The sequence below is a fragment of the Mytilus californianus genome, unplaced genomic scaffold (genome assembly GCF_021869535.1).
Source record: "Mytilus californianus isolate M0D057914Y unplaced genomic scaffold, xbMytCali1.0.p SCAF_1, whole genome shotgun sequence".
Lineage (NCBI taxonomy): Eukaryota > Metazoa > Mollusca > Bivalvia > Mytilida > Mytilidae > Mytilus > Mytilus californianus.
In genome coordinates, this window is record NW_026262581.1 from 11,061,104 (window position 1) to 11,076,967 (window position 15,864).

At 33.1% G+C, this 15,864-nt stretch overlaps 1 protein-coding gene across 2 annotated transcripts; it reads right to left on the reverse strand.

The window, feature by feature from the left end:
- Positions 1–5,490: 5,490 nt before the first annotated feature.
- LOC127699589 (octopine dehydrogenase-like) lies at positions 5,491–15,223 on the reverse strand. Of its 2 annotated transcripts, none has more exons than XM_052203051.1 (2): positions 15,105–15,223; positions 5,491–7,063 (listed from the first exon to the last, which is right to left on the reverse strand). In XM_052203051.1, the coding sequence occupies exons 1-2, from the start codon at positions 15,105–15,107 to the stop codon at positions 5,651–5,653; spliced, it is 1,416 nt and encodes a 471-aa protein (XP_052059011.1). In that variant the 5' UTR covers positions 15,108–15,223; the 3' UTR covers positions 5,491–5,650. The 2 variants fall into 2 exon arrangements, with proteins under 2 accessions (XP_052059011.1, XP_052059012.1); XM_052203052.1 differs by lacking the exon at positions 15,105–15,223 and adding an exon at positions 14,879–15,008.
- Positions 15,224–15,864: the final 641 nt, after the last annotated feature.

The following is a 15,864-nucleotide window of genomic DNA, read 5'->3' on the forward strand; positions in this document are numbered from 1 at the left end:
TATTTTAAATAATTCATAAAAACCAAAGGTTACCATATTTACTTATACTAATATGTATGTAAAAATTACGATGTGTTAATAGTAACTTTTACAAAATTATATAATTTGAAATTTGTTTGGCATGTATTTGTTTCACACTCATGGTCAAAATAAAAAAATAGCTGAAACCCAATGGATTTTGAATATCAAAGGAAACTTTATAGATTTATAAACAATTATATATATGTTCCTGACAATATGAGTATTTGGACCATACGAGTATACACTCATATGGTCCGACCACATGCGTATGGTGCGGGTAATTAATACAATGAACCGCCGCTTTGAACAGTTATTGCGTAAGGCTCAACCCTTCAAAGTGTCATAAGAGTTTGTAAAATGAAATTTTGATTAATTTGGTAATCATTGTAACGTGATTTATGAAATAAAATAAATTTAACTCACAAGTTCGAGTTATAGTAGAAACATTTTTGCATGGTCGTCACTAACTTGTCTTTACAACACACAATACGTCAACTCAGAAAATAACTTAATGAACTGTAAAGCAAGACGTCAACTGATTTACACATTAGCAATTGGAGCGTTGAACCCTCCATTTTTTCTTTATTTTGGTGTTTCAATTTGTTTTTTTTTTGTAATTAAAATTTCTTAAACATTTCAAATTCTATTTAGTTATTTAATTTGTTTATGCTCCTTTTTATACGATTTACAATTACAGTAATTTGTGCGTGCTGTCTCTGTATTCTTATGTAGAAACTACTGTTATTGTAAGATCGTATGAATAAGAGTATGAACACAACAGTTTAGTAAAAAATAGTGGAAAATAGAAGAAATTAAAGAACATTTCATCTAAACGCTTGGGAAAAAGAACGAAATGTCCATGCTCCAAACACCTGTGGTTTCACGTACGGAAGAAACTGTCGATAGGATAAAGGTGCATAAATTGACTCTAGACAGCGAAGGCAAGACAGCAAATGTACCAAGATTCAGACAATATGTAACAAGTATAAAGTATTTCAGTAAACAACTTGTGCCGATTTTGATTCAGAGACGAGCTGTGTTTGTTAAAGAAGTTTGAATTTATTCGAAATATACCTATATGGTCTTAATACTCATATGGTTTGGTCCGTTAATAACCAAACGAGTATATATTCATATGGTCCGACCATATCAGTATACCCATATCGTCATGACCATATGCGTACGGTCCAAATACTCGTATGGTCCGGAACAAATAGATATCAAAGACTGTTGAAGGTTATATACCTAGCTATCGAGGAAAATGTTCATACGATCTTGAAAATGATACTGATATTAGTAAAATGTTGCCTCCATCCTATTTTAGCCGACATTCGTATCTCAAAAATCCATTAAGATGATACAAATCAAGGTAAAATTTTAAAAAAGAATGAATCTCATGAGCTCTAAAAGAATTATGCCTTCCAACGTTTTACGGACATTGACTACATATATCATGAATTTGCTGGCTGTTAAGGAATATGTGTGTCACTGTTGGCCACTGATATGTTTGTTCCCTTTGTCGTAGCCAGTTTCTCGTTTATATTTTAAAATATCACCATAATTTTACAGTAATTCATCGCCAGATTTTTAATTGTGATGTGCTACACAACGGATGCTACTAGACAAGAAGAGAAAGAACTGCTTACTCTTCCGGTATTGAGTTAAGCTTAAGATTTTTTTTCTGTTCGTTTTTTAGTCATATTATAGTATTATTACTTACTAGTGGATAGTTTCTCTTTTACTTGTTGTGATATTATATTTTTCAATGTAAACTTTCTTTCTATACCGGCCATAGTTTTGTCTTGCATTTTTCCTGAAAACATATCATATTTTCATTTCAAACTTTCAAATTCCGTCATGTTTAAATGTAAGTTATTTCACATATTAGAATAATGTTGAATTTGTTAATTTCTTATGGTTAGAGAGGGAATATTAACTACTTTTCTTTGGTATGAAGACTTATCACTGGCTTTAATCACTTTAAAGATGAGCAACATGCCGGGTATCGGCATAGATGTCTGAACTGCTGCCCTTCCGGAGTAAGTAATCATGAGTCAATCCCTTTTTTTGGGGTGAAACTCGTGTTACGCAATCTTTGTGAAGTGTTTTATGGATTTTGAGGTAGATTTGATCTTTAGTTGGACACGGTAATATATGCGTATGACCAATCCATTTACTTGCATGTGATAATTTGCAGCAAATAAGAAACAATGCATTTAATTTTATTTCAATTATGACCGAACACACGATGTTCGTTTATTTTCCTGCTTTTTCAACATTTCAGGCCCAATCTGACCTGGTGGGTCGACAAGATTAGCATCTCCCATTGTCACGCATCACCCGTTTGTATGATCATTCTAAAAAGATTGTAAAATACCAGTATCTCAGAAGTTGGACTGACATTCTCCCTCTCTTCTCCGGTAAGCTGCCTACTTAAGGCTCTCTTTCTGTGAGCCGCCTTGTCATTGTAATCTTACGTACCTCAGTATCCTTCTCCATGTTTAAGTTTGATGAAAGAAATTTAGATATTTTGAAATTTTGCAAACTTGTTAAGTTTTTGCAATTAAAATTGCGTTTTTTTTTATGACCAGACGTGTTTGAGTTTAAAAGACTTTTCTTAAACACTAAGCCAAATATAAACACTGTGTAGAACAATTAAGATTATGAAAAAAAGATCAGCTGAGTGCAACAATATAGAAATAAGAAGATGTTGCAAGGGTTATTTAACGTAAAGAGAGCGAGACATTCATCCTACACAGTATTTAACGTTCTCATTCCGATTGAACGAATTCGAAATACATCCAGCACAACCAAACGGACGCCCCACCTTAGCTAGAGTTTCATTATAGTACAGGAGATGCCCAGGGATGGCCACATATCAATTATCCAGTCAAACCTTGGAGGAAACGCGTTATACAAAATTAAGTGTGAAAGTACAAAAGTATTTACATGTATACTTTTTATGTTTATTTATAAGACATTTTGCTCTTTTTTGTGTCTTAAAACTATACAGTCATTATATTGAGAATTCTGGGAAATATTGTTAAATTATTCTATATCACAGTGACTACTATACTTGTCATAAATATAACTATCTCACATAAGCTTTATATATTTTAAAGAAGGCTTGAAACTAATTGGCCTTGTATATTTAATTCTAATTTTAAATAAATCATTCCTTATTTTGTGACCTACGGATTTCCACTCTGACCATCATCAGGTTTATTTCTTTTCACATATACTGCCTACATTCAACAACTTTAATATTCTGAATATACTTGGGTTTTTTTTATATCGAAGAGACCCTTTAAGCCAAATACATTATTGCTATATAGAATTATAAATTCTTCTTTAAAGTGCCAAGCGTCAATTCATTGTGCATATTTGACCTTAGATGGTATTTGTTACTATTTTTAAGTAACTTTTGGTCATATAGCTGCTCACGGATTTCGGTACTTATATATCCATGTCTTTCAATTTTTTGGCTTTGAGCGTTCTTGGTGAAGGTTAATTCAAAAAGCACTTCGAACGCATAGAATTTATATAGCGTTATTTTCTTCGTTATTTTGTATGTGATATGCTGTTTAAAGGCGTTGCGGTCGGTCGCTTTATCCAATCGTCTTTCTCGGAAGGTTGTAGGCCCGTTCTATGATCGTATAGAGTATTGATACACAGGAGCACGGTGGCGTACAACAACAGTTCATATAGCGATGTCGAAATGGAAGCCACTGAAGTTACGATTGATTGATTGATTGTTGGTGTTTAGCGCCATTTACAGCACTTTTGGCTAAATAGTCCACGTGTTGTATTCAGCTCACAACCTCAGTGTTGACAGGCTATAGTGATATAGCATATGAACTACTAAGACCACTCGGACACCGAGGCCCCTGTGGTGATAAGGAACATGTGCTATATGGTGTTATAATTTCTGTATGAGGGGTGATCAGTAAAGCAGTGTATTTAACCGTAAAATTTTACATAAAAAACGGTGCTTCCAAATACTTTCTAATGTTTCTACCTGATCAAAAGTTCCTTTTTATGTGCTGATTGGGTGAAATACATTCTGGCAACGAAGCATACTCATTTTTATTGGTAGACACTTTTTTTCCATTTCTCGCAATTGTTTGACCAAAATGAACCATACTAGGCAGTTGTCAAATACCCTCACATCTAATACGACTTGACAAAAACTTACAATACTTAAAATACAAACCATCATAGCATCAACTAGAAACGAAGTGAAGATAAACTCATCATAGATACCAGGATTGTATTTGCGCCAGACGCGCGTTTCGTCTACAAAAGCCTCATCAGTGACGCTCGAATAAAAATAAGTTAAAAAGGTGTGTGCGTCGACAGGGTTAGCGTCTCCTGCTTTTCGTGCATCATCCAGAATAATTTACAATGTCACAATGGGGAATATGATATGTTTTGTGCTTATCAAAGCTCCACATTCAATTTGGCAAACAGGCTAGATAAGACTAGAATCCAAAACTATATACAAAAAATCTAACGTTGGCATGTGCCATGTTGTATCAAATTCTTACTTCAGCAGTTGCAGTTGATGTCTTGTATCATTGAAACAAAAATGGTTGATAGGTTCTGTTTTTGATTTCGAAATTAATATATTGAATCATGTTGAAGTAATCGACGTTGAATAAACTAAATTACGTTATAAAAATAAATCTATTTAAGACTATTATATATAACAAAGTACCAAATTAACAAAACAATCACAGTAACCCCGTTGAACATGATTTACCGTCCCCATACGTAACAACAAAATTTTTCAGAAAGCTGTAAAGAATAAAGTTTCAGGTGACAAAACAATTTCCTTTCAATGTACTAATTGTTAGTTACTTATACATTGCGTATCAAAATTAAATGATTTGTTTCTGTGAAATCTAACTACAAAATTTGATTTATATTATATATTAAGTATATTATATTGATAAGTCGGCATTATCGCCTGATTTGTTCCCGAAACGTTTTCCGAAAAAAAAGTCTTTCCTTTTCTATGTAGCAATATTGCAGCAGCGCCTGCATATGGAGTGTTTTGTAGACTTGTTAACTTTTCGTCGTCATTCGGACGTTTGTGTTTTACATGGTGTTGTCAGTTTCTCTTCGACTTGAATGTCCACCTTTTTCAGTGTACAAACACCACAGTTTAAAAAAAAGTCAACCATTATGAAAACTTTCCCCCGAAACTTTTCTTTGTCAATAATAAAATAACGTACTAAATTTATTTAGGCTTGAAGAAATTAACGAAATTGAAAATTAAGGAGCGAAATAACGACTCATATCACACCTTCTCTTTTTTGTTCAAATTTCCCCATTTTTTTTTATACAAAAATGTTTGGGTCTGTTACGGTAAACATGTATACAAGCACAGTATCGCACAACTTTTTACCTGTTTTCATCCTTTATTCTTATCTTTGTTTTGTATCAAAAATCAGATTACTGTAGACGTCATTTGTAGAATTTTTAATGAAAATATTTCGATGCTGTAGCAAATATAGATTTTAACATATATGACTTTTACACAGGAATGAAGCGTATACTTTGAAATGTCTCCGTCAACAATGTGCAGGAAAGCAAAATTAAATAGGATCCCTACAATTCTGATTCATTAGCTTGTTGATTCTATCTGGCTGGCAATGGTTGATTCTAATGTTGATTCTATCTGGCATGCAATAATTGATTCTAATGTAGTAAATCCATATTGTTGTGGACATCTGGTTGATTTCATATCTTTGCCTTTTAATTCACCATTGATAATATATTCTTTTCCCATTTTTTGTTGGCACCATTCAATGAGCATGTTAATATTTGTCGTCTTAACTTCTACAATATCAGCAAGTGCGCGTATGACTATTGTACCCATAGGCATGTCTTCTACTAAGCTCTCACAATGGAAATCTGGAACTAATCCACCATTATCTTTCTTCATTTGATGAGTCACATCCTTATCAAATTTACTTGTTGTAAGTGCGGTCAACAAATCTGTACAAACGTTAACATCATTCGAACAAAGTTCTTGATACCATTCGAAAATCGGTTTGACTTCCGATAGATCTATTTTTGTTGCACTTTTCCCCATTATAGCTTTAGCTACTTGCACACATTCATCGCTGCAATGAGAAATTAGATCTGCTGTTTCTTTTGTTACTGTCTCATAAAAGAGAGGAGCTTTAGGGATGGGTTTACCGTTCCAACGATTCCAATGGCCAAACATAATTGCTGGTCGAATATATGAATGAGACATAAGAATAGACTCCAGATGATTTTTCGATTGTCGAAAAATAGGTTCTGCACCGTGAAGCATTTGGAGAGTCATCAGTGGGGGCCTTCTACAAATTCCTCGACCTCTAATCATAGAACCAGTTAGATAGCTTCTAAAATTTACGATTTCTACCTTCTTTCCAAATTCAATGAGTTTACAATCCCAAGGTAAGTCGTTAAAATTCATCAAGGTACAGGGAATCGATTTTTCGCCTAAGATGTCCCTGCATTGATATTCGAAACCTGGAAAACCAGGTAAGCCTACAATCAAGGTGTTTTTACCAACGTGGGGTTTCATTGCCTTGAAGTAAATATCATGAGAAGTTGGTGACACAGCCATAAAAATGTAATCACTTCCGGCAACAGCTTCTTCTGGATTCTTTGTTACAATTTCAGGCTTTGCTTTTACTTCTCTCGATGTTCCATTTCGGTTGTTAATAACAACTACTAAATCATTATTTTTCATTTCTTTTGTCCATAGTTTTGCGTCATCTTCGTGAAGAGTGAGCACACGAACTTCAACATCTGGTTGCGATGCCGCCAGTCCAACAAGACAGTGGGCACCTTCTCCACTGCCACATATACACATCTTCAATGGTGGCATTTTAGGTGGTGGTTCCGTTTCAGTTTGATTGTTTGTTTCTTCTTCTTTCTTATTCTGCTCGTTGTTCGACTCTTCTGTTTTGGATTCTGTCTTTGTTTCAGCTTCCTTGTCTGATTTTTTAGTTGGACTCGGTCCGTTTTCCTTTTTCTTTGATGCCTGTATATATAAATTGTAAAATGTTAAATTACTGAATTCAGAAAACAACATTTCATAGTATTATGTTGTTGAGCTGTTACAACGAAGACATTCACCACAAGGAAATTTAGGGTGGGGTTGGGATAATGGGAGATTTTATTCAGAAAGTGGTGAGGGTTACTGGTGACGATTGGTGTTTAACTTACTGTATACCATAACTGTTTTTCGCCTGGTATTATATATGTTGGCTTTCAATTATAACAGAGAAAAATGACAATGTTGTTTTACTGTAAAAAATCAAAAGAAAATTATAGAATATATCGACTTTTGTTGAAGATAAACGTTGGTTCGTTTGCGGTTTCTTCTTTCTCTTTAACAAAGGTTCACTTAAGTGGGTTACCAAACTATAAATAAATTCACTTGTGTGAATCACTAACAGCCATCGGAAGCAAGCAATATGCTAAGAACTGTTTTGCCGATTAAGTGTTTAAAGATTATTTAAAAAGTTCTTAAAGATAGTTTCAATAAACACACGGGTATTTTTTTAAAAATGTTATTGCTTTAATCAGATAGATATGAGGGTTCATTGTACATCTGAAATTTGAATAAAGGAGATGCGGGGTATACATGTATGCCAATGAGACAGCAACCCAATAACACAAATAACCAAGATCTTGAAGAGTTCAATATAAGTCGTCAACAATAGACAGATTATGTCAAGCTCTTAATCGCCGCGAGTTTGAAAAATTATGAATAATTTCAACAAAAACAATAAATATTTAAAAGATCTGCCGTCAACACCAATTCTTTAAAGCCAAAAAAACAACAACATAAGAATATGAAAAAAAAAAACAAAGACTGGTGAGGTTCCTGACTTGGGGCAAACACAATAATATGTGGCAGGGTTTTGGGATACAACCCTCCCCCTTTTTATAACGATCAGTGGACTAACAAACGGTTCTAAATAGAACATGCGTATATTTAACTACCTCATTTGTCTTTAGTCTGGTAGAACATGATTTATTTATTAGTTGTAATTGGCTCTGAACTAGCTTTGATTAACTGTGAGTACTCTTACATCGATACTTTGCATCTATTATTTTTGTGTTTCGTACCGATCTGCTTCAAGTTAAGCCATTCCGAACAAATATTTAGTTCCAGATAAGTGGACGGTTGAGCAATCACAAACTGGTTTAACCCCGCCGCATTCTTTTAGTGCCTGTCTCTAGTCAGGAGCCTGTAATTCAGTGGATGTCGGTGGTTGCTGTTTGATATATTTGATTTTTACATCGGATGGCCGTGAGGGCATTCCGGTGTATTGTTGCCACAGACATTTCTACCCACGTGACATTCGTTTTTGACTGATAATCGTATAGTTACGCGGATATTATCGTGTACAAAATAACATTCCTTATCGCTTGTTATATATTAATTTTATCAATAAATATTCATGAAAATAATTATTAAGAACATAGATAAATGATATGAAAATGTTTTGTCGTGAGATTTATATATCAATAACATATCAAGAATACCGAAAATTTGTGTTAACGCATGCGGAAGCATATCTCAAGAACGTTTTGTAATAAACGCGAGAAAATATGAATGCCTACTCAAATTGAATCTATTAGAAAAAACGAATTATTGCAGAAGAGTGTCCACCATGCACCTGCACTGCGCTATCATTAGAAGAGTAGAATAGAATGATAAACATATGGATGAAAATTTTATATAACTATTATACAAATATAAATATAATATATAACAACAAACCAGAGTATACTGATGACAAATAATTATATCACTACAATATAATAGTTATTACGGTGAGGTTGAATTCCCTGTCATTTGTTCATCATTCACACACAAACTTGTATCAGAAAAAATATATCTATCTACCTTAACCTAACTTTCAGGTATAGAGATGTGATTTTTTTCTGAGACAAGTGCTTGTGACCATCCACCAGAACTTGCGGTCATCCGATGTTCAGCACTTCAGTACTTTTGATTGTTAATTATTTTGTCATAAATTATGTCGTTGGTTTTCTCGTTTGAATTGTTTCATATTCTAGTGCCTTTTGTAGCTGACTACACGGCATGGGTTTTGCTCATTGTTGAAGACGGTATGGTTACGGTATAGTTGCTCACGTTCACGTCAACAGTAGTGGGTAGTCATTTCCTTGACAACCATACCACATCTTCTTATTTTTATCAGAACAAATGTTTATAAATACTAATACAATAAATAGATAGGTGTGAAGTAATTCCTGAAATGGAATCGTACTTCCACAATTATATATACATCTCTATATTTGTGACAAATTTAGTAAATTTTACAAAAAAAATCAATGCTGGAAAAGCCTTTGATTCTATAATAAAACGGATAAGTGTACATAACATATATATATGGGTGTGAAAGACCACTTTTCATTTCATTTTACTTTTTATTTTACTTCCTTTCCTTTTCGTCGCCGTTGGGACATAAGGCCATAAAGTGGAATAATAATACCATAATTATACATCTTTATATTTGTGACAAATTTATAAAAATATATATATAAAAATTAGCACAGGAAAAGCACTTAACTCTATTAAAAGGGTGTGATAGATAAGAAAAACACAAGACCTGTATATAGTGCAAACCTAATAATCATAATATATATCGTATTAAAGAATGCTCGCAGTAGCTGACAGCAGGCTCAAAGGTATGAAATCAAGCATGCCCTCCTTCACAGTATATTTTATTCAGCAATATAAACACCCCATATCCTTTCTTTTCTGTGGTACCGGAAGACAAATTTTTTGTACAAACTCGATGATCGATGTAACAAGTAATAGCTTTTCTAAAAAAGCTAGTCGTCTCTTAGCTGATGAAAGTGGAAAGTGTTCTCGCTTTGTAGATTAATTCATTCAGAATATCCTTGCATATAAATCAACAAATTTTACCAAACACGTTATTAAGCAGCATACTATTTTATGTTGGGTGTCAAATAAGGTCCTTATCGTACGAATACTTCAAAGCTTAACATACTGGATTGACATAATCTTTTGTGAGAGACCATTCTTTTAAAATGCCAACAGTATTTTCGTATTTGAAATTTATAATTTTCTTTTATTTCTCTTTCTCTCATATATCATATGTATGTAGTATAAATGGTCAATAAATCTCAAAACAACTACTAGAAGTTTGTTCTTGGCCCTGCTCATTGTTTTAAGTAATATTCATTTTTTGATATGTATAGATTATTACATGGCATTTTTTATATCAGACCCTTTATCGGCCCTAGGTCATGATATCAGCCCAAGAGCCGCAGGCTCGAGGGCTGATATCATGAACGAGGGCCGATAAAGGGTCTGATATGATAAATGACATGTAATTATCTTTTTATCATATACTTCAACAGAAGAAATACAGACAAGAACTATTAATTAAAATTTTGTCTTTCCATGAATTTTTAGATAATAATTTACAGACAACCAAATACAAATGTCTTAACTTTTATTGTTTTTATTGATATTACAAGCATTTTATTTATCTTGTCACAAGAATTAACATGTTCTTAGTTTGAAATTTGCTCCTCAACTATTTTGTGGAAAGTCTTAAATCACTTGCGGTTTTCCGAACTGTGTTGTCGTTTTCGAACAAATTTCCGGAAATGCACGACGTTGCATGTGATAAACGTCACGGAAATTAACGGAAAGGCATGTGATAACATTCCGGAAGCAGTCAATAAAGGTTCCTTTATCAGCCCGCTGAGGAAATTCTTAGGAATCTGATAAATAAACCTAGTAATCCTTTCATAGCCTTTTAATATTTTTAAATGTTATTGAACTGTAAAATTTTAGTAATATTTTATACAAGTATATGATAATAAGATATTATTTTTTACATATATTCACAACTATTCTGTATATCACAGCTAGACTTGGTAGTATTAAAAACTTAAAATATTGTAATGACATGTTCACTGTAGTAGACAGTAGGTTGAATTTTAGAAGTAAATTGTTTTGTTTGTTGTTTAATTGGGTTGCTGTCTAAATAAATTACGTTTACTTCATATCTCCTTTAGAATCATTCATAGAAATTAAGCACTGCTGAAATATGATAGTATATATATATACATGTATAATTGCTTTCAACGTCTGAGAGTAGTTTTTTTTATTCTTCTTATATTCCCCTTTGGATTTTTTTGGGTCTTCTGTTCTTCGTAGTCTGCTATTTTTATAGGGAGAGCTAGACAACGTTCTACCCAGCCCAAACCCTGTCCTAAAGATCGGGGAGTGCATTTATCATACTTATCATTTGTATTGAGAGGTAGAATAGGTCTTTATTTAAGCTTCATAATGTTTGATGAAGTCGAGAAATTTAGGTGATATAAGACTAGGTTGAAGATTGAATCTGAAACTGATCAGATGTTGATAATTTTTTACAGATGCAATTAAAATCATGGTTGTAAATGTTTTACGCATCAGTTGTCAAACAATTTATTCCCCCATCATGAAATATCATAACCATGATAGCTATGTGTAGGCATACTTATTGTAAAAAAGTATTTGATCTCTAGGATACTATGTTCTTTTACCAGATACATATAATTATATGTTTTTCCCTTTGGGTCTCGGCTTTTACCATGAAAAGGTCGCACTCCCCTCGTTTTGAGATAAAGATCCCAGTTTAAATTAATATTTAATAAAAAGTAACTGATTGGATATCTCTCTTTTTTCATTTTTTGTTGTCTTTAGATTATCTTGCGAAGTATAACCTAAGAAAAAAGCACGATGTTTTCCTAAGTATGCTTTCATATATAAGATGTACGTAACAGTGAGCAACAGGGACTCGGTTTATCCGTTAGCAGATTAAAATTTTGTTTATCAATGTTTTTTTCAAATCTTTTTTCGTATTTCATGTCTATTTGTATAGGATTTTTCAGTATACGGATATGGATAGTAGATCATAGTAAACTGCACGTACATTGCTAGAAAAAAAACAAAGAAATATTTATGCCAACGTTAAAAACGTTAATAATGTAATACAAATAGATAGGAAATACGAAAAAAGATTTGAAAAACATTGATAAACAAAATTTTATTCTGCTAACCGAGTCCCTGTGTAAGCGACTGGACAGAATGTTAAATAATCACATGTGCGTTTACAAGATTTCATGAGTTTCAGCTATTCATAGATAAGTGTTACCTGTGTACTGTGTACCGATATGCATGATTGGTAACCAGGCAAAATCTAATTGCTAAAATAGAGAGTTCAAGTCCGACACTCTACGGGATTGAAAGACATTTACTAGGTTTGGATTGTCCCAACCAATCAACGAACTTTAATTATTAACTTCTCAGTAATATCTTCCAATCAGGTAATAAGAAGTATTCAGCCCGCAGACTGTCCATCGTTCAATTCTTAATAACGTCTCTCCTCGGAGACGTTTATAAACAAACGGTGACCTATAATAGCTGTTAACTTCTATGTCATTTGGTGTCTGGTGGAGAGTTGTCTCATTGGCTATCATACCACATCTTCTTATTTATAGAAAAGGCACTTTTAAGGGCCATTAATATCATTAAGAAAGAGTCTACCTTTGTTCTACATACGAGAAATTCTATGACACAAATAAAATAATTCTTTGATGTAAGTATTTTGACAATCTGTTACTATATGTTTGGAATGTGCTTCTTTTACAAGTATCTTAAATGGTTCGAAAGGGCCCTTCTACTGTTAGTTCAGTATAGTAAAACAATCGTGGCCCCTTATAGAAGCGGTGAATATCCAAAATTGTCAACCCCTAAAAATGTCATTTCACTTCGGGCTGCGCCCTCAGAGAATTAACCATTTTGGGTTGACAATTATGGATATTCACCTCTGTCTATTTTTGTATATTGTTGACATTTTCTCACTTTAGTATTTACAGTGTCTTATATAGTTTATCGGATCAATACAACATTGTCTCGTAAAAAAACCGTATTTGCACTTGTTAACTTAATTGACAAAAATCAGAAATTTCTGCGTATTTTCAGTTAGTGACTAGTTCGATACAGAATTGACCATTTTATGAATGTTAACAATAATACATATACAAAAGCTCAGGGACGACCATTATATAATCTGTGGTGGGGGAAGGAGGGTTTTGAATATTCTGGCCTAGTAAGAACTGAAAATTAAAAAAGGTGAAAATGAATATTTGACGAATAAAAAATGCAGTACATATAGGAAATAAATGTAAAAAATCGTTGATTCTTACAGAAAAGTTGAAAATGAATGTCCGTCAGAAAAAAACTCCTCTTGCCCCCTCCCCCTCTTTTCTCCTTCACATGGTTGTCCCATAATTATTGTTTCATTAAATTGTAATGTACGTTAATAGGAGATTATCACAAGGTCCATAAAGGATTTCGTAGAAAACCATTTTCACTATACATGTATATAAAAGCAAACCTCTTCACTAACTTAATTTGACACTATGAAGACTGTAATCGTATCTATAATACATTCAGAACAATTTTCCATTTGGAATCATAAGAAATATATATTCACAGAAAACGAAACATTTAATATATAGATAAATGAGATGCAGCCTGTCTTGCAAAGCAATTAAAAACAGAAGATATAAATAGACAGAAATGTTAATAGTTAAAGCATTCTCATAGCACGCTTATATCTATGATGAGTTTATTATATTGAATAGAAGAAAGACTTTGGCAGAACTCCCCAATCTGTCTGTTTTATGTGTTTTGTAACAACACTGATTATCGTTATGTTACAAGAGAATGCTTACAAATGTAAGTTCTTTGATAAGAAGTGTGTATTGACAGTTCCACACTTCTGATATGGATGAAAAACACGAGACAAGGCTTGGAAAGACTGAATTCATAACACAACAAAATTGTGTGTTAGTGACTTGACCCAAGTAACATAAATCCAAAATTTCAGAAGAGCGATCAGATTGGGATTGTACAAATAATGGTACTGTGGTGTCACGCTGTCGGCACTTTTATGGGCCTCTAAACCACACCCAAACTCGCAGTAGTCATATATCTAGGTGACCTGGTGCATATAAGTACCCCCTCCCTTTTCCTCACATACTCTTTAGGATTCAAATAACATGGAAATTATCTCACTATTTTCTTTGTCCAAACTAATTTCAAAACTTGTCATTTACCGTTGATGGTATCCCGTCCTGAACACTTATTTGATATTTTCAACTGGATTTTAAGATTCAAACAATTTAAAAGCGTATTGATGTGTGTTTCTTTATTCTACATTGGCTAGAGGTATAGGGGGAGGGTTGAGATCTCACAAAACATGTTTAACCCCGCCGCATTTTTGCGCCTGTCCCAAGTCAGACTGGTCCTTGTTAGTCTTGTATGTTTTTTTTAAATTTTACTTCATTTATATGTTTCGGAGTTTAGTGTGACGTCCATTTTCACTGAACTAGTACACATTTTTATATAGGGGCCAGCTAAAGCCCGCCTCCGGGTGTGGGATTTTCTCGCTGTGTTGAAGACCCATTGGTGGTCTTTCCATTTCGAATTTTAAAGAATAACTACATCTATCTTCTTTGACATAAGGCTGAACGAAACAGTTATCTCATAAATTCTACAGAATCCTAATAAAAAGGGGGTTAACATATTATGAAGAATTAAGCACCCCGAGCAGTTTATAAATGGTAAAATATCCCCAAGTGTTACACATTATACACACAATTCAACTTTATACATTAGTTTTATATTCTTCATTTTTTTTTAAACTTTTCACACTTATAAAAGATTAAGGAAATTCAAAAGTGCCCTTTGAAATATACTTTTTTATTTTAAATGTGTCTGAAATCTTACCTTAATTAATAGGATTAAAATTAAATCGATATGTTCATCTTTAAATCCATTAGATTTACTACATGTAAGCTATCACTACCGCTGCCACGAGCCTTTCAAGGTGCATGAAATATGAGCTACACGATGCACGTGTGTGTGCAAGTTTTTGATTGAGTGTCGTGCGATCAGACTAATAATCAAAAATATTAATTGATAAATAATTAAAAACATACGCTATAAGACTTACCATATTGCAGCTTGTTGTAGTTGTACTGTTTACTCGAAAGAATTATGAAGAATAATGCGTAATCTGATTAAAGGATGAGTGACAGATTCTCAGTAGGTAATACATGTAGATGTCTATGAGATGAGTGGAATAAGGGGTAGTCAATTGGGAAAGACACAATAATACACAAGACTGATTTAGTCTTTTTACAGATTATAAAATCAAATATTTATTAGATCATCGACTTATTTTTTCCGTCTTCTAAATTTTACTGAGCTGTCGTACAATCAAAATACCAAAAACCATTAATATAATTTGTATATGATGTAATTATCATTAACTAAATGGTACATCTCAGTACTAATTAGAAATGATTGTGTCAAGGATAGCCTAATAAAGCGTAATGTGAGGTATACACCAAGGGGCAGTTTCTTCGTCACAAGGACAGGTAGTGGCATATTGCACATGTTGCAGGTTTTTGACTAAAAGATCCTGAGAAGAGCTTTTTATGTTGATAATTTATGTCTTGGAAAAATATCTAAATTTTCATATTTGTCCCAGCGTAAGTTAAATTTTAAACCAAGTTGAAAATTTGCAAATTTAGACTTTTTTAACAATATCGTCAATAATATAATAAGAATCAGGTGAATCGATTGATCGATTGATATTTTTGCAAATATTTCATGTACGAGGACGAGAATAATTTATGATAAATCTAATACGTAGGTTCTTCAAAGTGGTCCGACCAGGTTGAAAAGCATGAAGTTTGGTTTGCCAATGG